Source organism: Salmo trutta, chromosome 2, assembly GCF_901001165.1.
Source record: "Salmo trutta chromosome 2, fSalTru1.1, whole genome shotgun sequence".
Lineage (NCBI taxonomy): Eukaryota > Metazoa > Chordata > Actinopteri > Salmoniformes > Salmonidae > Salmo > Salmo trutta.
Window position 1 is genome coordinate 21,062,892 of NC_042958.1, and position 24,228 is coordinate 21,087,119.

Here is a 24,228-nt window from a genome sequence, read left to right on the forward strand (position 1 = left end):
TGGGACTGTAACCTCAGTTAGTTTGAATTGACCATGTTGGTGTTTATAGAGTGTGTTTATAGAGTGTATGGGACTGTAACCTCAGCTAGTTTGAATTGACCATCTTGGTGCTTATAGAGTGTGTTTATAGAGTGTATGGGACTGTAACCTCAGCTAGTTTGAATTGACCATGTTGGTGTTTATAGAGTGTATGGGACTGTAACCTCAGTTAGTTTGAATTGACCATGTTGGTGTTTATAGAGTGTGTTTATAGAGTGTATGGGACTGTAACCTCAGCTAGTTTGAATTGACCATGTTGGTGTTTATAGAGTGTGTTTATAGCGTGTATGGGACTGTAACCTCAGCTAGTTTGAATTGACCATGTTGGTGTTTATAGAGTGTATGGGACTGTAACCTCAGCTAGTTTGAATTGACCATGTTGGTGTTTATAGAGTGTGTTTATAGAGTGTATGGGACTGTAACCTCAGTTAGTTTGAATTGACCATGTTGGTGTTTATAGAGTGTGTTTATAGAGTGTATGGGACTGTAACCTCAGCTAGTTTGAATTGACCATGTTGGTGTTTATAGAGTGTATGGGACTGTAACCTCAGTTAGTTTGAATTGACCATGTTGGTGTTTATAGAGTGTGTTTATAGAGTGTATGGGACTGTAACCTCAGTTAGTTTGAATTGACCATGTTGGTGTTTATAGAGTGTATGGGACTGTAACCTCAGTTAGTTTGAATTGACCATGTTGGTGTTTATAGAGTGTATGGGACTGTAACCTCAGTTAGTTTGAATTGACCATGTTGGTGTTTATAGAGTGTGTTTATAGAGTGTATGGGACTGTAACCCCAGCTAGTTTGAATTGACCATGTTGGTGTTTATAGAGTGTGTTTATAGAGTGTATGGGACTGTAACCTCAGCTAGTTTGAATTGACCATGTTGGTGTTTATAGAGTGTATGGGACTATAACCTCAGTTAGTTTGAATTGACCATGTTGGTGTTTATAGAGTGTGTTTATAGAGTGTATGGGACTGTAACCTCAGTTAGTTTGAATTGACCATGTTGGTGTTTATAGAGTGTGTTTATAGAGTGTATGGGACTGTAACCTCAGCTAGTTTGAATTGACCATCTTGGTGCTTATAGAGTGTGTTTATAGAGTGTATGGGACTGTAACCTCAGCTAGTTTGAATTGACCATGTTGGTGTTTATAGAGTGTATGGGACTGTAACCTCAGTTAGTTTGAATTGACCATGTTGGTGTTTATAGAGTGTGTTTATAGAGTGTATGGGACTGTAACCTCAGCTAGTTTGAATTGACCATGTTGGTGTTTATAGAGTGTGTTTATAGCGTGTATGGGACTGTAACCTCAGCTAGTTTGAATTGACCATGTTGGTGTTTATAGAGTGTGTTTATAGAGTGTATGGGACTGTAACCTCAGTTAGTTTGAATTGACCATGTTGGTGTTTATAGAGTGTGTTTATAGAGTGTATGGGACTGTAACCTCAGCTAGTTTGAATTGACCATGTTGGTGTTTATAGAGTGTATGGGACTGTAACCTCAGTTAGTTTGAATTGACCATGTTGGTGTTTATAGAGTGTGTTTATAGAGTGTATGGGACTGTAACCTCAGCTAGTTTGAATTGACCATGTTGGTGTTTATAGAGTGTGTTTATAGCGTGTATGGGACTGTAACCTCAGCTAGTTTGAATTGACCATGTTGGTGTTTATAGAGTGTATGGGACTGTAACCTCAGCTAGTTTGAATTGACCATGTTGGTGTTTATAGAGTGTGTTTATAGAGTGTATGGGACTGTAACCTCAGTTAGTTTGAATTGACCATGTTGGTGTTTATAGAGTGTGTTTATAGAGTGTATGGGACTGTAACCTCAGCTAGTTTGAATTGACCATGTTGGTGTTTATAGAGTGTATGGGACTGTAACCTCAGTTAGTTTGAATTGACCATGTTGGTGTTTATAGAGTGTGTTTATAGAGTGTATGGGACTGTAACCTCAGTTAGTTTGAATTGACCATGTTGGTGTTTATAGAGTGTATGGGACTGTAACCTCAGTTAGTTTGAATTGACCATGTTGGTGTTTATAGAGTGTATGGGACTGTAACCTCAGTTAGTTTGAATTGACCATGTTGGTGTTTATAGAGTGTGTTTATAGAGTGTATGGGACTGTAACCCCAGCTAGTTTGAATTGACCATGTTGGTGTTTATAGAGTGTGTTTATAGAGTGTATGGGACTGTAACCTCAGCTAGTTTGAATTGACCATGTTGGTGTTTATAGAGTGTATGGGACTATAACCTCAGTTAGTTTGAATTGACCATGTTGGTGTTTATAGAGTGTGTTTATAGAGTGTATGGGACTGTAACCTCAGTTAGTTTGAATTGACCATGTTGGTGTTTATAGAGTGTGTTTATAGAGTGTATGGGACTGTAACCTCAGCTAGTTTGAATTGACCATCTTGGTGCTTATAGAGTGTGTTTATAGAGTGTATGGGACTGTAACCTCAGCTAGTTTGAATTGACCATGTTGGTGTTTATAGAGTGTATGGGACTGTAACCTCAGTTAGTTTGAATTGACCATGTTGGTGTTTATAGAGTGTGTTTATAGAGTGTATGGGACTGTAACCTCAGCTAGTTTGAATTGACCATGTTGGTGTTTATAGAGTGTGTTTATAGCGTGTATGGGACTGTAACCTCAGCTAGTTTGAATTGACCATGTTGGTGTTTATAGAGTGTGTTTATAGAGTGTATGGGACTGTAACCTCAGTTAGTTTGAATTGACCATGTTGGTGTTTATAGAGTGTGTTTATAGAGTGTATGGGACTGTAACCTCAGCTAGTTTGAATTGACCATGTTGGTGTTTATAGAGTGTATGGGACTGTAACCTCAGTTAGTTTGAATTGACCATGTTGGTGTTTATAGAGTGTATGGGACTGTAACCTCAGTTAGTTTGAATTGACCATGTTGGTGTTTATAGAGTGTGTTTATAGAGTGTATGGGACTGTAACCTCAGCTAGTTTGAATTGACCATGTTGGTGTTTATAGAGTGTGTTTATAGAGTGTATGGGAGTGTAACCTCAGTTAGTTTGAATTGACCATGTTGGTGTTTATAGTGTATGGGACTGTAACCTCAGCTAGTTTGAATTGACCATGTTGGTGTTTATAGAGTGTATGGGACTGTAACCTCAGTTAGTTTGAATTGACCATGTTGGTGTTTATAGAGTGTATGGGACTGTAACCTCAGTTAGTTTGAATTGACCATGTTGGTGTTTATAGAGTGTGTTTATAGAGTGTATGGGACTGTAACCTCAGCTAGTTTGAATTGACCATGTTGGTGTTTATAGAGTGTATGGGACTGTAACCTCAGCTAGTTTGAATTGACCATGTTGGTGTTTATAGAGTGTATGGGACTGTAACCTCAGTTAGTTTGAATTGACCATGTTGGTGTTTATAGAGTGTATGGGACTGTAACCTCAGTTAGTTTGAATTGACCATGTTGGTGTTTATAGAGTGTGTTTATAGAGTGTATGGGACTGTAACCTCAGCTAGTTTGAATTGACCATGTTGGTGTTTATAGAGTGTATGGGACTGTAACCTCAGTTAGTTTGAATTGACCATGTTGGTGTTTATAGAGTGTATGGGACTGTAGCCTCAGCTAGTTTGATTTGACCATGTTGGTGTTTATAGAGTGTATGGGACTGTAACCTCAGCTAGTTTGAATTGACCATGTTGGTGTTTATAGAGTGTATGGGACTGTAACCTCAGCTAGTTTGAATTGACCATGTTGGTGTTTATAGAGTGTATGGGACTGTAACCTCAGCTAGTTTGAATTGACCATGTTGGTGTTTATAGAGTGTATGGGACAGTAGCCTTCCTTACCCTGATCATTTTCACCTGAACACTGTCCTGGAAGAAGGCCCAGACCTGAGGGCCCACCTCCTCCCAGGCCCGACCCATGGTCCTCAGCCTCTCCAGCTCCTCAAATGTGGTGTTGGCCTAGAGGGGACACACACACACACACACATATCAGCACACACACATATCAGCACACACACATACTCACGTACCCTCAGACAGCATGCATATATGCACATTTGAAAACCCACACAGAAACACATAGACACACACACTCACACACACTACACATGCACAAGAATACACACACACTGTTTCTAATTTCTAGTTGCATACCAATCACACATTATATTGCCTGTGAAAATAACCAAAGATATAGCTTATGATTTAGCATACTCTACAGTGTGTATAGCCTGTCCTACAATGTTCTGTGGTACACACATACCAAGGGAGGCTGACTGTTGCATTTACATGAATGCGTGTGATAAAAGCATGGAAAAGGGTGGAAAAGCAACACCCAATTAAACACCTTCCTCTTGTGTCTCAGATCTCTGCTGACAAAGGGACAATGAGGGACAATGAGGTTGGTGACAATTGGCCGAACGCATTCAGCTTGGCTACCGATTCACCCTGTTCCCACAGGATCCCACAGACAGAAGACTGAAGGATCAAACCCCAAATTGAGACTGGATGCAGAATTCTGCAAAAATATCCTCAGTGTATCAAAATCCAGAAAAGAGCCATTCAATTCTACAACCACCTAAAAGGTGCGGCAGTTAGCTTAGTGGTTAGAGCTTTGGGCCAGTAACCAAAAGGTTGCTAGATTGAATCTCCAAGCTGACAAGGTAAAAATCTGTCGTTCTGCCCCTGAACAAGGCAGTTAACCCACTGTTCCTAGGCCGTCATTGTAAATAACAATTTGTTCTTAACTGACTTGTCTAGTTAAATAAAGGATAAATACAATTTTAAAAAAGGAAGCAATTCCCAAACCTTCCATAACAAAGCAATCACCTACAGAGAGATTTACCTAGGGCTCTGTTCACAAACACAAACAGACCCCACAGAGCCCCAGGACAGCAACACAATTAGACCCAACCAAATCATGAGAAAAGAAAAAGATAATTACTTGACACATTGGAAAGAATTAACAAAAAAACTGAGCAAACTAAAATAATACTTGGCCCTAAACAGAGAGTACACAATGGCAGAATACTATGTACAGACAAAGTGAGCATAGCCTTGCTATTGAGAAAGGCCACCGTAGGCAGACCTGGCTCTCAAGAGAAGACAGGCTATGTGACCACTGCCCACAAAATGAGGTGGAAACTGAGCTGCACTTCCTAACCTCCTGCCAAAAGCATGACCATATTAGTGACACATATTTCCCTCAGATCACACAGATCCACAAAGAATTTGAAAACAAACCCAATTTGATAAACTCCCATATCTATTGGGTGTTATACAACGGGTGGGTCTAATCCTGAATGCTGATTGGTTAAAAGCGCATTCCAGCCGGTGTCTATTCCACAAGTTACCACCGGCTAAATCTATAACGTTAAAATGCCTATTTACCCTGTTCCATCTGACTGGGCAATCCACTGTCTCATCAGTCCAGGCAGGGAAGTTATAAACTTGATCTCCACTATAAAAAGCATTTAAACATTATCTTACATTTCTTTTAGACTAACATTTAGTTTTCAACAGCGGAGATTTGTATAAAGCTTACTGTCTGTCTCTCCGACATTTGCAACATTATTTCAATATTCAAATTCGATCTCCAACTGTCCCATAGTAATGAACGTGTAGGGGCCTGGAGTCAGGACGAGAGAGAGAGGCAGGCAGCCAGTCAAAATCATGAATCAGCTGGCATCATTTTTAAGGATATATACAAAGAAATGTCAATTGAAAAAAGGTCAAACGAAATGAAGTGCAGATAGTTTGCGGTCTTTCCAGCTTCAGTTTGAAGTGATTGTGTTAGCTGTGTTGTTGGTTATCTCCTCTGAACAACAGTGTCCTAACGAGAAAACACATTTTCTATGCCAGGCGAAATCGTGCCTCATTAGCTTATTGTTATGGATGTATCCAAATAAATGTCACTAGAAAACAGCTTAAACAAATGCAGCTACTGTTATTCTGTCTGCACTGTTTGACGTGACTGTAAATTAGCCATAGTTGTCTAGCTGGCAAGCAAGGGATAAGAATGTTGCCAGCCAGAATGGAAGAACGAACGACTGGGTCACGTCCATAGATACAGAACAAAAAGACTGAACGACTGGGTCGCGTCTCTGGCAACCGAACCAATAGAACGAATGACCAGCCGGCTTGGGTAGCAACCATAGATTTGTGTCAGGACTATATCTTGTGATAGGATGAAATAGTATGAATAAATTAATCAAATTAACATTTTGATGAACATCTGTCAATCATTATTTGAATATGTTGGTAACCCGTTGTATAAAAGTGATAATGCCCAAGAAGCCGGTGTTTGGAGGATATATCGACTTCGTCTCGGGCCGAACAACACCCGTGCCAATATATCCTCCAAACACCAGCTTCTCAGGCATTATCACTTCAAAATTACACAGTGTGCAATCACAGCAGCAAGATTTGTGACCTGTTGCCACAAGAAAAGGGCGACCAGTGAACAAACACCATTGTAAATACAACCAATATTTATGTTTATTTATTTCCCTTTTTGTACTTTAACTATTTGCACATAACATGACATTTGAAATGTCTTTATTCTTTTGGAACTTATGTAACGTTTACTGTTCATTTTTGTTGTTTATTTCACTTTTGTTTATTATCTACTTCACTTGCGTTGGCAATGTAAACATATGTTTCCAATGCCAATAAAGCCCTTAAATTGAAATTGGAGAGAGAGAGAGAGAGAGAGAGAGAGAGGTATATGATCACTAATTACAGGGCTGAGATAAGACATAGTCCAAGACGCTCAGTAAGACAGTGGTATGCTGCTATGCTACAGTAGCTCATAGCCTCACTATGTTTCCTAAAAGAAGTGACGTGGGGGAAAGTTTTCACCATCACTGTAAAGCCCTTGTTATTTTGTTGCTTCTACAAAGTCATTTCCAAAGATTATTATTTATTTAATGGTACTAGTGATTCATTACCAGTGAATCTAGTGAGAAAAAACCAACCTGTCCCTCATTTTAAGGTCAACCTATTCCTTTTGAAACATTTTTCTAAAAAGAGACATGCAGGTGAGCTGGTTCTACTCTTTTTGGCCATTTTCTGTTGTTTTGTGGTGGAAAACTGAGCGGGTTGAGCATAACATATCAACCCTGTTACCCATAGAGGTTCAGGTTAGAAATGATTTAACAATAAAACATTTTTGTGAAGCTTGCACTCAATTGCCCCTCCCTGTTGCACACAACACACTTCCATTCCCCCTGTCACAAGGGGCTGCATGGCTGGGTTAAGATGAAGTCGTCAAACCTGTTGCTCTTTTTGGGCACTTAATAGGCACTTGCGACAGAATGTTCAAATGAGGGCGAAATAAAACGTTTCGTTTTTTCCCCCCCACCAAGTTACACTACTCAAAAGGGGTCAGTTCAAGGAGGGGGTCATCAGGTCTGGAGAAGGAAGGGATGGTGAAATGAGGGAGAGTGTAGGCCATGTTTTTCTATGTGCAGCAGACTGATGGCTTAACCCGTAGTTCCCTTCCCTTCCACGCAATTAACATCCAGATCTGAGGGAAATGGAAGACAAAGAGGGCACTAAAGGTCGGGGGAGAGGAAGCTGGTGTGTGTGTGTGTGTCTGTGTGTCAATGTGTGTGTGCGCGTGTGTGAGTGTGACCCTCACAGTGTCAGGCTCTGCTTACATAACAAGAGGAGGAGAATACAAGGCAACAGAGTGTGTCACGGTTACTATGTGTAGTAGACGATACAGATGTGTGCCCCTATTGTGATACACCCAGCCGTGACTGCTAGGCCCTACAGGCTTCTCACAGACATGTCTATACAGCTACGCTCTACAGAGCGCCAAGCACTGATTCCCAAATTCCTAAATACTGCCGTGTGTTCAGAACCAAGACTACTGTTTAACAAGTCTGTCACCATCTATTGAACAATCTGCAATGGATGTTCATGTTTCTAACACTTCTGTCTGCTGATTAACTCACCTGGTTTACCAAGTCTAAAATGATTCATTGACTAAATCCAGCAGACTCTGCTATAATATGGTGTGAATCATCCCTAGTCTACCACCTGCATTCGCTGTATGTAGCTCCCTTACGTTTCTGATGATCTTTCTGACGGCTGGGGAGTCGGGTGCATAGAGGATCTTCCCCATCAGCATGGGCTTGACAGAGCTCCACATGATCCTGGTGATGGGATTGGACTCTAGCTCCTTCATCAGATCATTACAGAACAGAGCTGGGGAATAAGACAGTACAGAACATTTGGAGAACCTTAGAGAGGATTGAGAGAACCTATAACACACTGTGATGGGGTTAAACTCCAACTCCTGCATCAGATCAGAACAGACTTTGGGATAAGACAGGAGAGAACGGTAAAGACTCTCAGGTCAAGCAACACTCCTTTTTTGATCTCAAGAGACAAGTAAAGCAGACGAGATAAAACGATCTGTCCCATAATACCACTGAATTTCGACTGAATTTATACAGAAAACACAACGCCTTTCCTGCTCCCAATCAGCTGCTATATTTGGCGTAGTCGGCAGAGGAGAGGGGCTGTTGGTTCCCAACCAGCCGCATACTAAAAATAGCTACTGTATTAGTGACTGAATGCTGACACACTGGCGGTGTGACTGTAGGTGTACTGTCCCTGTCTCTATCTGTCTCTTCACTCAAATCAAACTGGCTACTATATTAGTGACTTATTACTGTATTAGTACTCACTGGCGGTGTGGTCGTAGGTGTACTGTCCCTGTCCTCCCCGGGTGCTATCGTTGATCCCCATGAAGGCCTTGTAGTTGTTGTCCTCATACCAGTTGAAGGAGGCCACCCGAGAGAAGGCCCCCTCCATGTAGCCACACACCAGGCTGGACGCAGCCCCCATCAGCTGGCTGAAAGATGGGGGAGAGCCCCCCTGGGACTGGAGCAGGGGGGACATCACCTCCACCAGCGCTTTGGAGCTGTTCCTCTCTGACAACTGGGTGGTGAGGTAGGGGAGGGAGTTGTTATTTAGAAACCGTATGAAAATGATGACTCTGAATCATGTATGACAGGGCTATATAATGTGACCAAATAGAAGGATATGTACAGCCATATTAGGTTCTTTGTCAACAAAGTTTTCCCTCTAAATGAATCGCAACAAACTAAAGAGATTCCAAAGGGAGGAGGGGTGGGTTGTAGGGGGGGAGAAGGGATTGTCCAGTGTAGGTCCCTGAGGGCCCATTAGAACCAGGGGAGGTGTTAGGTGTTTAAATAGAGTGTGTACTACAGTGCTCCTGACAACCACTCTTAACAAAGCCACAGTAATGGGACAGCACCATAGTGTTTACATAGAAACCACAGTAAAGGGACAGCACCACAGTGCTTACATAGAAACCACAGTAATGGGACAGCACCACAGTGCTTACATAGAAACCACAGAAATGGGACAGCACCTAAGTGCTTACATAGAAACCACAGTAATGGGACAGCACCTAAGTGCTTACATAGAAACCACAGTAATGGGACAGCACCTAAGTGCTTACATAGAAACCACAGTAATGGGACAGCACCACAGTGCTTACATAGAAACCACAGTAATGGGACAGCACCACAATGTTTACATAGAAACCACAGTAATGGGACAGCACCACAATGCTTACATAGAAACCACAGTAATGGGACAGCACCACAGTGTTTACATAGAAACCACAGCAATTGGACAGCACCACAGTGTTTACATAGAAACCACAGCAATTGGACAGCACCACAGTGCTTACATAGAAACCACAGTAATGGGACAGCACCACAATGTTTACATAGAAACCACAGCAATGGGACAGCACCACAGTGTTTACATAGAAACCACAGCAATGGGACAGCACCACAATGCTTACATAGAAACCACAGCAATTGGACAGCACCACAGTGTTTACATAGAAACCACAGCAATGGGACAGCACCACAATGCTTACATAGAAACCACAGCAATTGGACAGCACCACAGTGTTTACATAGAAACCACAGCAATGGGACAGCACCACAATGCTTACATAGAAACCACAGCAATTGGACAGCACCACAATGCTTACATAGAAACCACAGCAATTGGACAGGACCACAGTGTTTACATAGAAACCACAGCAATGGGACAGCACCACAATGCTTACATAGAAACCACAGCAATGGGACAGCACCACAGTGTTTACATAGAGACAACAGCAATGATACAGCACAGCAATGTTTACATAAAAACCACAAAGAAAATGTCAGAGAAGATTGATTGATTGAATTCCACTCCTTTGAAGATATTTTTTGTGGTTTCTTCTACATTGGAAGACACATACTGTAACTAACACCACTTCTAGACTGAAAAGAAATAGAGAAAAGGAGTGTTTCTGTTCTAGTCAACAGAGTCGTGGGATTTCTGAGGCAGAGTTTCCACTCAGCTGGCTGGGCTATCTACTGTACAGCTACAGTGTTCGGTTTATGGAACCAGACAAAAATGGAACTTGGAAAATGACCGACTGGCGTCACGTCTTTTGTCACCGGGGCGGCAGACAAGAATCCAGACGGCCCCACCAACAGGATGTCACCTCTGCAGAATGTCTTCTTGCGCCCTCCCCCCGCCTCCCTCTCCCTGCAATCACCACTTCCCCTGGGGTCATCCACCTGACCCGTCAACCTTTAACATTTGTCTGAGGCCCTCACCTGTGCTATAACCCTCACTTACAGCTGTCCAGACAGACTGCCTGTTGATTTATCTGTGTCTGCATCCCAAATGGCACCCCAATCTGTAAAAAGCTTTGTGATTCACGTCTGTAAATGATAAGTGCTCTACAAATATATTTATTATTATTATTGTTTTTGACTATTGCCCATAGGACTCTGGTCAAAAGTAGGGGTTAGGGTGTCACTTGGGAAACAGCCTGTGAATGGGGCTCCATGTTGAGACTAAAGGGTTATTAGGGCTGGATTTAGCCTTCCTCATACGCACTCATGATATCCCTGCTGTCTGTGTTTGCGTAATGACCCGAGCAGGGAGGAAGCAGTGATTTCCTGAGGGATAGAAATATAGTGGTGGGTGAATTTTGGGATGGATGATGGTTCTAACGGTAGTATGGTTGACCTCTGGTAGTTTTAGAGGCGGCGGAGAGAATTGTGTGTGTGTGTGTGTGCGCACGCGTGTGTGTGCCTACCTCTCGCAGCTTTTCGGAGGTGGCAGAGAGTACTCTGGCCCAGAAGAGTAGGTCGACACCGTTGGAGTGGTTATCCAACACCCGGGGAAGCTGGAAGGAGGAACAGAGCTGTCAAAATGACTGTCACGTCCTTACCAAAAGTGGCAATGCGTCATTCAGGGCAGGTAAGGGCCTCAGGTGGATCATGCCTGAAACAGCCCTACCTGTTTAGCAAACAAAATACAATATTATTTTATAATTTTTTTGGTGCCTGTTTCGCATGTTATTTTGCCATTAATACGAGTCACATATCAGTTTGCAAACAATGTTAAATAAATAAATCATTGAGTTAATAAAGCAGGATACAAACATGGTCTCTTATTTGCTTTCTAGAAGGAAGGCAGCTCCAAAATGCAGGTGTTTCAGCCTAGCTCAGTGCTTTCTGTGGTAGGGGGGCAGCCAGTGGAAAATACAGAGCGTATGGAGTTGGCAGTGTTCTCTAGTTGCACCGTGATTGGCTCAGTGTTCTGTCACTCATGGAGACACCGCAAAATCTACGCGTAGAGCTGGAAAATTCAAGCCCCTTGGGTGCTTCCATAGACTTACATTAGAAGTGCCCATCCAAGAAGGCTCAAGGTCATTGGCCACAGATAAAATTACGTCAAATCACGTTATATCTACCGTAGCTTTGATTGGACTGGATCATGTCAACATCATACTTTCAAAATCTTAGCTACTGTAGCAAGCTAGACAAGCAGTCATGATTATGCATCAAGTCAGCAATCTACTGACAAATCCGTTTTAATCCTTGTCATATGAAGACAAATTATAGATACAATTTATCAGCCATTGGACAAAAACCCTACACAAAAAGTTGGAAATCGCAAATTCAACAAGGCGCCACTGCAGCCCTGGGTTCGATCTCAGGCTGTCACAGCCGGCTGTGACCGGGAGACCCATGAGGCGGCGCACAATTATCCCAGCGTCGTCCGGGTTAGGAGAGGGTTTGGCTGGCCGGGATGTTCTTGTCTCATCGTGCTCTAGCAACTCCTTGTGGTGGGCCGGGCGCCAGCAAGTTGTCTTCTGTCGTCAGTTCGACAGTGTTTCCTCCGACACATTGGTGCGTCTGGCTTCCGGGTTAAGCGAGCAGTGTGTCAAGAAGCAGTGCGGCTTGGCTCTCGACCTTCGTCGAGTCCGTAGGGGAGTTGCAGCGATGAGACAAGATTGTAACTACCAATTGGATATCACGAAAAATGGCCAGAAAAGTTTGAATACATTGTCCATGCTGTCAACGCAGCATGACTTCTGCCTCGATAAAAACAACTGGAAAGTCGGAACTGGGGAATCTCAGACTTCAGTGAGTTCAAGACATCTAGAAGCTTGGATAAAAGTAGAAAATACGAAAAATAATTATGAACGGTCATCCAACTCGGAATTCCAAGTCAGGATTTCAGGCCTCTTTCTAGAAGCCACAAGAAGGACCCCCGCACCACCTTCCTGATCAAGTGAGCACAGCACAATGTATTCTATGCTGCTGCATAAATAATGTAATATACCAGGGAGATATACTATACTGTAGCTAAGAAAGTAATACTAAGTGTATGATGTGCCTCACCCTAATAATGTGGTCCCTGTCCTCCCTCATAACGTAGCCTACTGTTCTGACTTGGTCAATCAATCAAATGTATTTATAAAGCCCTTTTACATCAGCCGATGTCACAAAGTGCTGTACAGAAATCCAGCCTAAAACCCCAAACAGCAAGCAATGCAGATGTAGAAGTACGGGGGTGCACATGTAGCCTAAAACCTGTTTTAGAGAAATCTAATCATTGAATATTGTATGCTCATTAATGTCTTAAAACGGCAGTAAATGAGGCTGAATGAGCTGTTTCGCTGCCAGACAAGGCTCTGCTGAAAGCCAGGTGTAGCAGTGGTAAGGTGTTGGGACTGCTGTTGGGTCTCTGCTGTTGGGACTTTATGTAGGCCCTAACAGTTTGTGGGCACCGTTTGTCACCGTTATAGTGCAAATCATGTATTGTTTCGTGTTGTGTTCTGTAGTGGCTTTGCTGGCATGTTTAAAAAAAAAGTAAAATGGCCACTGCTTACCAAGCAGTATATTTGAGACAACACTGTTTGGTGGTTGTGTGTTTGTTGGGATGATAGCAGAATCATAGGCATCAAAATAAAGTTAATATAGAAAACAACAGATTCACTGTAATGAATGTGATGAAAAATGTATAGATAAACTACCATACACTTTAACATTTCACAGTCATAATTTTGTCTCAAGTGGGTTGGGGTGTAAGCTACCTCATCATTTAGATGGTAAGTAATGTCATGTCATTCATGTGCTTGTTCTGTCATGATTTTTATTTTTTATATATAATAACTCATTCACTTTCCCACATAGGAACAGAGAATGCACTAAATCTGCTGAACAGTGCATTGTTGTCATCTTCTGTATCCGGAACTACAGTATCTCCAGTAACTGTTTCTTCCAGGGACTATTTCTGCTGGGGAAACTTCTAACTAGCTCACAACACAATGGGCTAGAGGTCAGGAAATCGTGCACGGCAGCAACGCACAACTCCCAAATAAGACGTCCTTCCTCTCTGACATTCCTCACTATCTCGTGAGATCTAATGGGCTTGTTTCAAAGAAGCGACACATACACACACACACAGCCCTATTGGGGCCAACAGTGTGTGTGGACGTGACCATGGGACCATAAACACAGGTGATTATAGAAAAGCTCCCTTAGGTTTAGTCTGGAAGGGAGGCATGGTATCTATAATCTCATTATTGAAAGAGGTCATGTCCCAAAACCTGAAATACTCTGCTGAAACTGGTAGTTGAGCAGTCTGTGGCCATTCAACTCACTGTATGTTGCCTCAATCTATCTCAACCATGTAGCCAATGCAGAGGGGAAGTAGATGACAGGTACAGTATATATTAGGTGAAGTACTGTAACCATAGATGTACAGATACTTTAATGTTACTGCAGTTCCACTATGAATTATACTTCAGTTTCATTACACAGTGGAGGAATGTGGTTTTCCTGTTTCATTTTGCCAGTTGTGATTTGTCACCTTCAGAAATTCAATGGTCTGTATCTAGGCAGTTCAACATTAGAGGAAATGTGTACTGATGACTTACAACATACACATTGTTTTAAGCCATGCAATTCCATCATGACTCACGCCAACTCCCCCCAACTGGTGCCAACTCTCCTCAACTCACCCTAACTGGTGCCAACTCTCCTCAACTCACCCTAACTGGTGCCACTCTCTCCAACTTATGTCCATCAGCTCATGCTGTGGGTGTTGGCAGAGGGTTGGAACAGCCAATAGTAGTCCCAGTGACCCACGCAGCCAATCTTTGTTGGTAAGTAAATAAACAAGATGGCAGCGTCCCAAATGTGACAGATATTCCGTGCCACAGACCACAAGGATCCATTCAAAAGAGAGACATTTACGCAAATACTACTGTATGATAATACAGATTGAGGTCTTCATGTGGATATACGATGAAGGCATACATAGACTGCGTTTAAACAGGCAGCCCAATTCTGATCTTTTTTCACACTAATTGGTCTTTTGAACAATCAGATTAGCTCTGAAAAAGATCTGATGTGACTGGTCAAAATACCAATTAGTGGAAAAAATATCAGAATTAGGCTGCCTGTGTAAACGCAGCCATAGTGCGTTTTTCCATATTTGGACAATATGGAAATTGTTCATTCAAAATCCAAGACAGAGTCCAGGACCTTGGTTTGCAAGGCTACAGTATGTGATGCATAGCAGACAGGTCAGACAAGAGGCAGAACGGGACACATTGAGATTGACAGACCTGACGGAAGAGTTTAAAGAAGTCCACATTGGCGTAGAGCCTGTCCTCTATGATCTGTAGTCTCTGTGGTGTGAGGGCACAAATGCTGCTGTGAACCCTGTACAGCCCCCTGCGGCTGGGGAAGATGATGAACTGCTCCAGCAGGGTCTGACTGCAGGCGATGTCCTTCAGGTGGAGGTCAGGGACACCAAACACAAACTGAGGGGCAGAGGTCAAGGGTCAGAGTATGAAGTCACAGAGGGAGGGAGTTTGTAACATTGAGCAAAACTCCTCGGTGAAGAGAAGGCCTCTTTTTCAGGAAGTAGTATGCCTATATACATGCACGCATGTGGACACACACACACACACACACACACACACACACACACACACACACACACACACACACACACACACACACACACACACACACACACACACACACACAGCCTTTAGCCAGTCCCCTTTAATTTTAGGTTCTGTATTCCTTTCTTTGTGTATGTGTTTTCTGTGTGAACAAAGACCTAGTGATGATTCACCCCCCACTGCATAGCCCTTTGATCCAGGGCTGGTGTTGTCGCTCACTGGGGGAAGAAAGAGCTCCCTTTGGGGGAAGAGAAGGTATGCAGGAGCCACAGGCCACCAGACAAAGCACACAGCACAACCCAGTGTAATGACATCAGTATCCCAATAGCCCTCTTGACCACAGCTTTCAAATGGAGATCCTGTCCTGAGCTTTCATAGAAACACACTGTCTTTCTCAGGGTTGCGATTCAGCCAGCACTGTTGGCTAATTCAGCCAGTGTGGCTAGCCCCCAGGAAAATGTGCTGGCTGGATAAATCCTTAGCTAATAATCAGATAGGATACTCAGGGTGATGGAGTGTTACAGCTGTCTAAGTGGGGACAGAACACACACACACAGTAGGTCCACTAAGGCGTAGTCTGACCTGCTCAGGCCTGATCTTGGCATTGACCAGCTCATTGACCACAAACTCTGGCAGAGGAACATCCCTTAGGAGAAAGGACGTCAGGGTCTCATCATCCTTCAGAATGTCCTCTACCTTCAGCCCTCGACCTGGAGAGTGAGAGAAAAAGAGAAAGAGTGAGAGCGAGAGAGAGAAAGAAAGAAAGAGAGAGAGAGCGAGAGAGAGAGAGAGAAAGGAATGGGAAGAGGAAAAGGAAAAGGAAGAGGGAAGAATAGTTAAAACCTCAGATAAGAGAAGGAAGTACCCCCAAGATGATAATCAACAGGAAGATAGTGATATGGAACTTGACAGGTCCTCAGTGAAAATGGAAGTGGTATTTCTTTACATTGAAGACTGCCAGATTATCCTTTGAAACTTTGAGGAGACACGGAGAGCAATGGAATAAGAGGCTGTAAGAGTGATATATCCAGACATGGTCTCAAAAGTATAGGAAGACAAAAGTGTCCATCTCACTGTGGAATGAAGAGATAAGACTGTTGAACTCTTAGAAAAAAGGGTTCCAAAAGGATTCTTTGGCTGTTCCCATAGGAGAACCCTTTCTGGTTCCAGGTAGAACCCGTTTGGGTTCCATGTAGAACCCTGTGTAGAAAGAGTTCTACATGGAACCCAAATGTGTTCTATTTGCAACCAAAAAGGGTTATTCAAAGGGTTCTCCTATGGGGACAGCCAAAATACCCTTTAAGGTTCTAGATAGCACCTTTTTTCCAGATAGTACCATCATAAGAGGCTATTATCCCAGCGGAGTAGCATTTGTAGTTGTCAGATCAGATTGAGAATGTATAAGCGATCATTAGTATGGGAATGTTAGCATTGGCTTCCAGATATAACCATGTTTATGTGTTCTGTTGGGAAGGGAAACACTTGAATTGCTTTCTGACAAAATAAACAGTGCTGCTGCTTAGGATCCTAGTTCCCACTACGGGGAAATGCCTTTCTATAAGCCTAGCTAAGTGATGTAACCCACCTCCAGTCTACACATGTTGCATAGCAGGAGGAGAGGAATGGGAGAGATGGGATGTGTTGGGTTCATTTGTTTGGTTTGGTGAAGATGGGAAACAATTGCCCCTGATTGCTTTTGGACCAGATGATTGTAGAAAACATGATCAATGACTCGCATAGTACAAAGAAAATACACATTATTTGGTTAGGACTGCACATTGCTGTGTGAGTGTTTTTATTTCCAGTTTAGAAAAATAGTTGTCTAGTATTGAAATAACAAGCAAATGTATTTGAACCCAGGCCTGTCCTGGATCTGTACTTATGAACCATAGCTTTTAAGTTGATGAGAGTTCCTCTGACCTGAGATCTGTTCTGGGCTGGTCCGCAGGGTGTCCATGAAGGTGCTCATGGTGAACAGTTCCCTCCAGAGCCGACCCAGCTGCAGGAACTCTGGGTCACTCAGAAGAAGCTCCTGGGTGTCCAAGTAGAACCGAGCCAGTCTGCATGAGGAGCAGAGCAGAGGATGGGTCACACACGCACATACACGCACACACACATAAACATCAACACAGACAAACAGATACACACACAGATAGGTACACACATTCATTCAAGCAACCCATTCACAGACATAAGAACCCTGAACCTCATTGGCATGAGTGCAGAGCCTTGCCAAGTGCCGATGAAATGTCTTCAGTGAGAACATACTGTATTATAACATGTAACACCCTCCTTTCATCTGCCATCAAATGGTACATAAGTATGTAGTACTGCTGCTCAACCCTCTCCTATCTGGCTGGCCTATCATCACAAACAGCCCTAGACAATGACCAATAGGTGTTGGCTTGACAGCACCAACAGATCTGGGACCAGATATCACAGCCCTGCTCCTCTGCTCACATGGAATCGTTGTAGTTGGAGACGAGTCCGGGGCCCTCTCCCCTGGTGGCGTACTGGAAGCATGGGTTGTTGGCGTTGCAGAAGATTCCCTGGATCCATGGAAGGATGCCAGTCGAGGGCATGGCCTTGTTGGGAAAGTGACCTGTACAACAGTGGACAGGACAGGCAGCACTGCTCAAGGAACAGTTGACACAGCTCTGATCATCACGTATAGACTGGTATAACTCTAGTCACAAAATGGATTATTTTGCTCCACTCTTTAAAAGATTTGTAAACATATTGAAAATATGTTGTTCATCGGAGCTGAGCATTTGCTGGTTTGTAGGGTTGTAATTGTTTGTGCATAGACTGCTTATAATGTTGATAACGCCAGTGTTTACATTGTCAAAATAACATGTTCTTACACTCATGTTGACGGTATAAAGGGTTAGCTGTCCTCAGCCACACTAGTCCAATGAACAGAACCACTGGCCACATAATCTCCATGAAGAACCGCATCTGGGGGGAAAACAACGAACAATATACTCTTCACATTGGAAGGCAGCTGTTCATTTTGAATTATACTGAAAAAACATCTATCTGTATTAGAGTGGCAGAAGTGAGCGTTGGGTGAGAGTTGATTTGTATGCGTACATTTGTTTTGAGGGTATGCATAAATGAAGGAGTTTGGCTTTAGTTTGTTAATGAAGCACAAAGAGATCTGAATGTCCACAACACAAAGTTGATTCCTGTCGTTTGGCTTGTGTGTGTGTGTGTGTGTGTGTGTGTGTGTGTGTGTGTGTGTGTGTGTGTTTGTTGAAATTGCGCCAAGCTTCATTAGTTTAGTTACAGTATGCAGTTGGCACGATGTGAGACGTGACCATGGGGGACTGAGCTAAACACAGCGATCTAAACACGGCAGGCCGGGCTGCTAAGCTAAGCAGGGCTCCAGACTTGTGCAACAACCTCCTGTCACCCAGCAGCCCTCAGAGGCATCATCCTCATGTGATTGTCCTCTCACGACCTTTAGGCTACTAACACAATGACAGGTCTGAGACGCTATCCAGAACCAGTCAATAACAGAAATTCCTGTCCAATCATTCCAAATGGTTAAATTTCCGTTTCATTACAAGGGTTCTATTTCTTGCTGTAAATGTATTTTTTTTACAGACGATCTATTTTCTATTTAGATAATGTGGCATTCTCAATACGTAGATTTTAAATCCTAAATTTCAGTTCTGTTTTAGCACGGTGGCCCTAAGGCTTTTAGAATTCAGTGACACACAAAGCAAGTGCTTGCAAATAATTTCACAGAAGGTGATGGAAATGTCTTCAAAACGAAAGATGTGTTAGATTGAGAAAGACAATCATCAGAAGTGTGTTTGTTTAACCTTCTGTCTCTTGCGAAGGGTCCAGTTCTTCCACAGCAGCAATCGGACTTGACTGCCCGTACCCATGATCCTCCTCTTCACCCCTCGTAGGGGTCACCACCAGGGCACAGACCTGGAAACAACCACACACAGCCATCATACAACCACCTCACAACCATGCCACAACCACCAAACGACCATCACACAACCACCTCACAATCATAGCTCATCCACCTCCCAACCATACCTCATCCACCTCCCAACCACCTCACAACGCTGACATAATTAACACATTTCCAAATCCTTAAACAATCTGTTTCTCACTGAATATCATACAGATAGAACAGTTCCAGTTTCATATGATTCTAGGACCACAGAACAGGAAGTAATCCTTCCATGCGCTGAGAAGCATGCTGGGCTACTCCTAGTTCCAGAGTGTTTTGATACTGATTGAAGTAGACAAGTGTATCACATGGGGATCGAGGGTGGGAAGGGCAAAGCACTTTTCTAGGTCATGCCAATCAGTATATAACAATAGGGAGGGAAGAACAACTCTCATTGGCTGAGCTGTTTATGTCATGTGATGACATAATAACACACACATAATGGCCACTACTCCCAGTGGACTGACTGCTTGCAGAATGGATTACTGTAATAATATAACAATTCAGTCTTTTGAAAATCTGATTGATTAATGGTGCTGTTCTGTCAACCTCTAGTTGCCAGATATCGCAAATAAATAAATTGTACATAGTCTGATCTAGTAAACATCCTGCTGGTTAGGCTGAATGAAAATGATACCGTTACAGTGTCAGAGTACTGCTACTATTGTAAGCACAGTGCATAACTCAATTAGTGTGAGTATGTGCTGCCACAGGTGCAGTAATCAAAGCTGCTTTTTAGGGTCAATAACCTCACTATGATGTATGGCACATGTACAGATTGATTGACAACTCCATCTCTAAGGCCTCAGGGGAACCCAGAAAAGCACAGGAAGACTGCAATTAAAGGATGCATTCTGTCACTTAAAACTATAGTTACTGGTAGTACTAGTAGTTACATTTACTGGTAGTACTACTAGTAGTTACATTTACTGGTAGCACTACTAGTAGTTACATTTGCTGGTAGTACTACTAGTAGTTACATTTACTGGTAGCACTACTAGTAGTTACATTTACTGGAAGCACTACTAGTAGTTACATTTACTGGTAGCACTACTAGTAGTTACATTTACTGGTAGTACTACTAGTAGGTACATTTCCTGGTAGTACTACTAGTAGTTACATTTACTGGTAGTACTACTAGTAGGTACATTTCCTGGTAGTACTACTAGTAGTTACATTTAATGGTAGTACTACTAGTATATTTTACATTTACATTTTAGTCATTTAGCAGACGCTCTAAAAATCCAGAGCGATTTACAGGAGCAATTAGGGTTAAGTGCCTTACTCAAGGGCAAATCGGTAGATCTTTCACCTAGTTGGCTCAGGGATTCTAACCAGCGATCTTTCGGTTATGCGTTGGGCAACGCTCTTAATTGCTAAGTTAACGTTACCTGCCGCCAGTAGTAGTTACATTGCAATATGTTATGCACAATGTAAAATCCTTAACTGGTGTTGTATCAAGAGGACTTTTATACCAGATGTGTTTGTTAAATAAACATTTTTTGCATGCTGTTAGCAACAAGGTTGAGATGTTGATGATAGGATTTGGTTGCTTTAAGAATTCCCAGGAGCATACAGATTTTGCAACAGTGTAGCCTACAACCACAACATAGGCTGTCCTAGCAAGCATAGCTATTACACGTGAATGAACAGACTAGTAACACAACTACATAGGACACCTGAAGAACGTGAAAGACCACTTACTTCAGAAGAAGAATAGAACCGTGGAGTACCATCTAGTAGTGAGTATAAAGCAACCCAGGACGTTGCGTTGTATGTCCCATGTCTGGTGCTAACACCTAACCACGCAGTTCCTTTAGTAACTACAGACCCAGCGAATAGTTAATCTGATTGATTTAATCTTCTTTCTCAATGCCTCAGAGCCTGCTAACACCGCTCATCCATTTCCACAGAGACCTGAATGACCTGACAACCACCCGAGAAAGAGAGGGATCATTTTATTGAAGGTTATGGGGGAAAAAAATAGGGTCTACATGTTATGGTTTCTTCCTCTTACGCTCCATTTATTCACATCAACTAGGAATTGACCTAGGCTCCAAAATCTGGTTTATCAACTATCTATACTGTAGGTGTGGGAATAACAAAAGATTACAGAAACATGTTTGGAAGTTGTCAACTATATTTTAATAAGTTACAAAAAGGTGTATGTTCGTATGTACCTGTTTGTACAATGAAAGGGATTTAATACATTGGAGACAATCTGCAAAGACCCTTATAGATAATATTTATAAAATATAGACGGATATACCATTTACATGAATGTTGCATTTACTGGTACTTATAACCTGTACAAAGTGAGAGTATAATTGATATGAATAAAATATCTGGTCAGCACTGACTGAACTGAATAGTACTTTCAAAAAGAGAACAGTTTTGGCCCATCGTAATATTGTGATAGACTTCTTACAACAGGCCAGAAACGACCTGACTGACCTCTAATAATATTATTCAATGTTTTTCAGTTGAGTTGTTGGGTTGTTACCTTCCAGGTAAACGTCTAAAAGGAGCAGGTTGATGTTTGCTTGAAATGTGGCTTTGTAGCATATCTCCACTGACTTACATACAGACACTTTCCATATATAATGCCTAAGTGTCAATCAAGTCAAAGATAAATAAGAGTTATTCATTCACGTTAAATGAGCAATACATGCAGTTTCAGGTTTGATAAAGCATATATTAAACATTGTAACCTTTCAAATGACTGTATACAAAGGTATACAAAAGTAATACTGTATACAAAACACTGCATTACAAAAAGTAGAAATGTGTAATGCATAAAATAACTGTGAAAGACTGGATTAAGTAAGTGCGTCAAATTCAGTTTTGATAAAGTGGCGATACACACTATACTGTAACAGTTGTTGAAATAATATTTTTGGCATATAAACATACAAATACATTGTACCAAAACTTTATACAACAGATACAGTATATTTATTTAATAAAAAGTAATTGCACAGTTTAAAAGAGAGAAAACATGCTATCCTGGCATTACTTTGTATTGAGCCGTATGTTAAAAATACTGTACATATAAATCTACAATGATGGATTTAACTTTTGGGAAATTAACTATTTCTTTAACATTTGTAGTGATTGGTACTGGAAGCACGTTTTGATTATGTGGCGTTCTTTATACAGACCTTTTAACAGAAACCTAGAAAAGGTGAAGTGACTTATAATACAGCCATTGTTATGTAGTTAACTAAGTGCATCCTGTCTTCATTTTGGGGACCTGCAGTACAACAGTTCCTTCCAGCACCAACTGTGGAACTCCAAAAAAGATAACAAGGAATATATTAATATATATAACACTTCCGTGAGTAATTTTTTTCACAGTTCATGAAATGATTTGAAGTTTTCTTTTCTTATCTTATACAATATGGCACATATTATACAGATTTGACCATTTCAATCCTAATCATAGAAGGAAAATTACTCTTGATTAATTATAATGACGACCCGTGAGTAATGGCGATAAATATGGTCATACAAAATGGGCCTCGCGGTGCTCAAACTCCTGCAAGCGTCTGGCCCGTAGTCTCTGGTACACGGGCTTGGCCTCGTCACTGAGGTCCTCAGGGCTGGAGCTGGGGGATTGGGGCAGGGACAGAGAGGAGCCTGCAGCCTGCTGCGGAGCCTCAGTGTCCTCATCCACATCGTCTTCATCCACAGAGGGCTCGTCTACAGAGACCTCCAGACCCATCTCCTCTTCCTCCTCCTCATCTTCGTCATCATCATCATCCTCCTCCTGTTCTTCCTCCTCTGCACTGTTAGCTGCCTCGGCATGCTTCTTTTGTGGCGCGTCCCCTAACACTTTGTCTTTGCTCCCCGAGGGGGGTTTGTAGAAGGTTCCAGGCGGTGGCTGTAGAGTCCGGGGGGGCCTGAACGCAGTGGGCATAGAGCTGTACTCGCACACGTTCTCCTCCCTTTTCAGAGTCCTGCCCGGCCTCACTGCGATGGTGTAGGGTCTGTTGGGGTAGATGGAAGAGGATGATGGTACAGAAGTGGAGAGGCTTGTGGTCGAGTCCTCCACCTCTTTGTCTGCTGTAGGCAGGTTGGTAATGATCTTAGCTGTCCTGGGGGTGATGTCATAATGCTTGTACTGTCTGTCCCAGGTCCTACGTAACGTCCCCGTGTCGATGAACGTGCTCCGGTAGTGGCTGCTCGCCCTCGACTTTGGCTTCTCGTCCTCTGACACCTCCTCAATTGACTGGTCCCGCGCAATGCTCCCGGCGCTCCCGGTAACGTCCTCGCTGTCCAGGTCAGCGGTGTTCCTGGCATTCCTCTCATCCACGCCGTGGGCGGGGTTCAGGAGGCGTTCGGCAGGCATGCTCATGGGTCGGGAGACAAGCTTGGAGCGGGGTTGGCGGAGGTGGACCCGGGAAGTGGTGTGGCGGGCCCGGATAAGACCCCTCTCCCCCCTGTCCCTCTCTCCCTCTGCTCTCTGGACCTCAGGGACGCTGCCAGACAGGAGCCCGTTGAGTTGCTCTGAGTCCTCGTCCACTACTACAGAGTAAAGAGGAGACACGTCAGTAATAAAGTAGCAGGGAGTGATACGTCAAAGTAGGCTATAGTATACAGTGTATCTATGGGCCAGTGTGTCCAGCTATAGTGGGGCAATACTGACCAGGTGCATAGTCCCTCCCATCAGGCCTGGGTTTCCCCTCTCTGACCTCGTCCATTAAATGGGTGGAGGGGATTATGGAGGAATGACGCTTATACACTTTAGAGCTCTGCTGCAATGGACAGAGGACAGGAAACAGATGGACAGAGAGGGAAAAACACAAAGAAGAGAAAGAGAAGGGGGTGGGGGCGAGAGAGAGAGAGAAAGAGAGAGTCAGTAATCATTACTGTTTCAGTCAGTAGTAGTAGCTAGATCCG

General features: G+C 42.8%; 2 protein-coding genes across 5 annotated transcripts in view; both read right to left on the minus strand.

The window, feature by feature from the left end:
* The window catches only part of abca4a (ATP-binding cassette, sub-family A (ABC1), member 4a), a 61,315-nt gene extending 40,109 nt beyond the window's left edge, over positions 1-21,206 (minus strand). The window contains exons 1-11 of the mRNA XM_029698123.1: positions 21,031-21,206; positions 19,184-19,295; positions 18,218-18,311; positions 17,814-17,955; positions 17,274-17,413; positions 15,936-16,063; positions 15,009-15,206; positions 11,181-11,270; positions 8,728-8,980; positions 8,103-8,242; positions 3,872-3,988 (exon numbers count right to left, since the gene is read on the minus strand). Coding sequence (XP_029553983.1) covers positions 3,872-3,988; positions 8,103-8,242; positions 8,728-8,980; positions 11,181-11,270; positions 15,009-15,206; positions 15,936-16,063; positions 17,274-17,413; positions 17,814-17,955; positions 18,218-18,311; positions 19,184-19,249 — 1,368 coding nt within the window. The 5' untranslated portion in view covers positions 19,250-19,295; positions 21,031-21,206. The remainder of the gene's footprint in view (positions 1-3,871; positions 3,989-8,102; positions 8,243-8,727; positions 8,981-11,180; positions 11,271-15,008; positions 15,207-15,935; positions 16,064-17,273; positions 17,414-17,813; positions 17,956-18,217; positions 18,312-19,183; positions 19,296-21,030) is intronic.
* Positions 21,207-21,448: 242 nt separating this feature from the next.
* Positions 21,449-24,228, minus strand: part of arhgap29a (Rho GTPase activating protein 29a) — an 80,993-nt gene continuing 78,213 nt past the window's right edge. For 3 of the 4 annotated variants that reach the window (XM_029698131.1, XM_029698147.1, XM_029698156.1), the window contains 2 exons: positions 23,975-24,083; positions 21,449-23,853 (listed from right to left, as the gene is read on the minus strand). In XM_029698131.1, coding sequence (XP_029553991.1) covers positions 22,832-23,853; positions 23,975-24,083 — 1,131 coding nt within the window. In that variant the 3' untranslated portion in view covers positions 21,449-22,831. The remainder of the gene's footprint in view (positions 23,854-23,974; positions 24,084-24,228) is intronic. The other variant, XM_029698140.1, reaches the window with a different exon arrangement.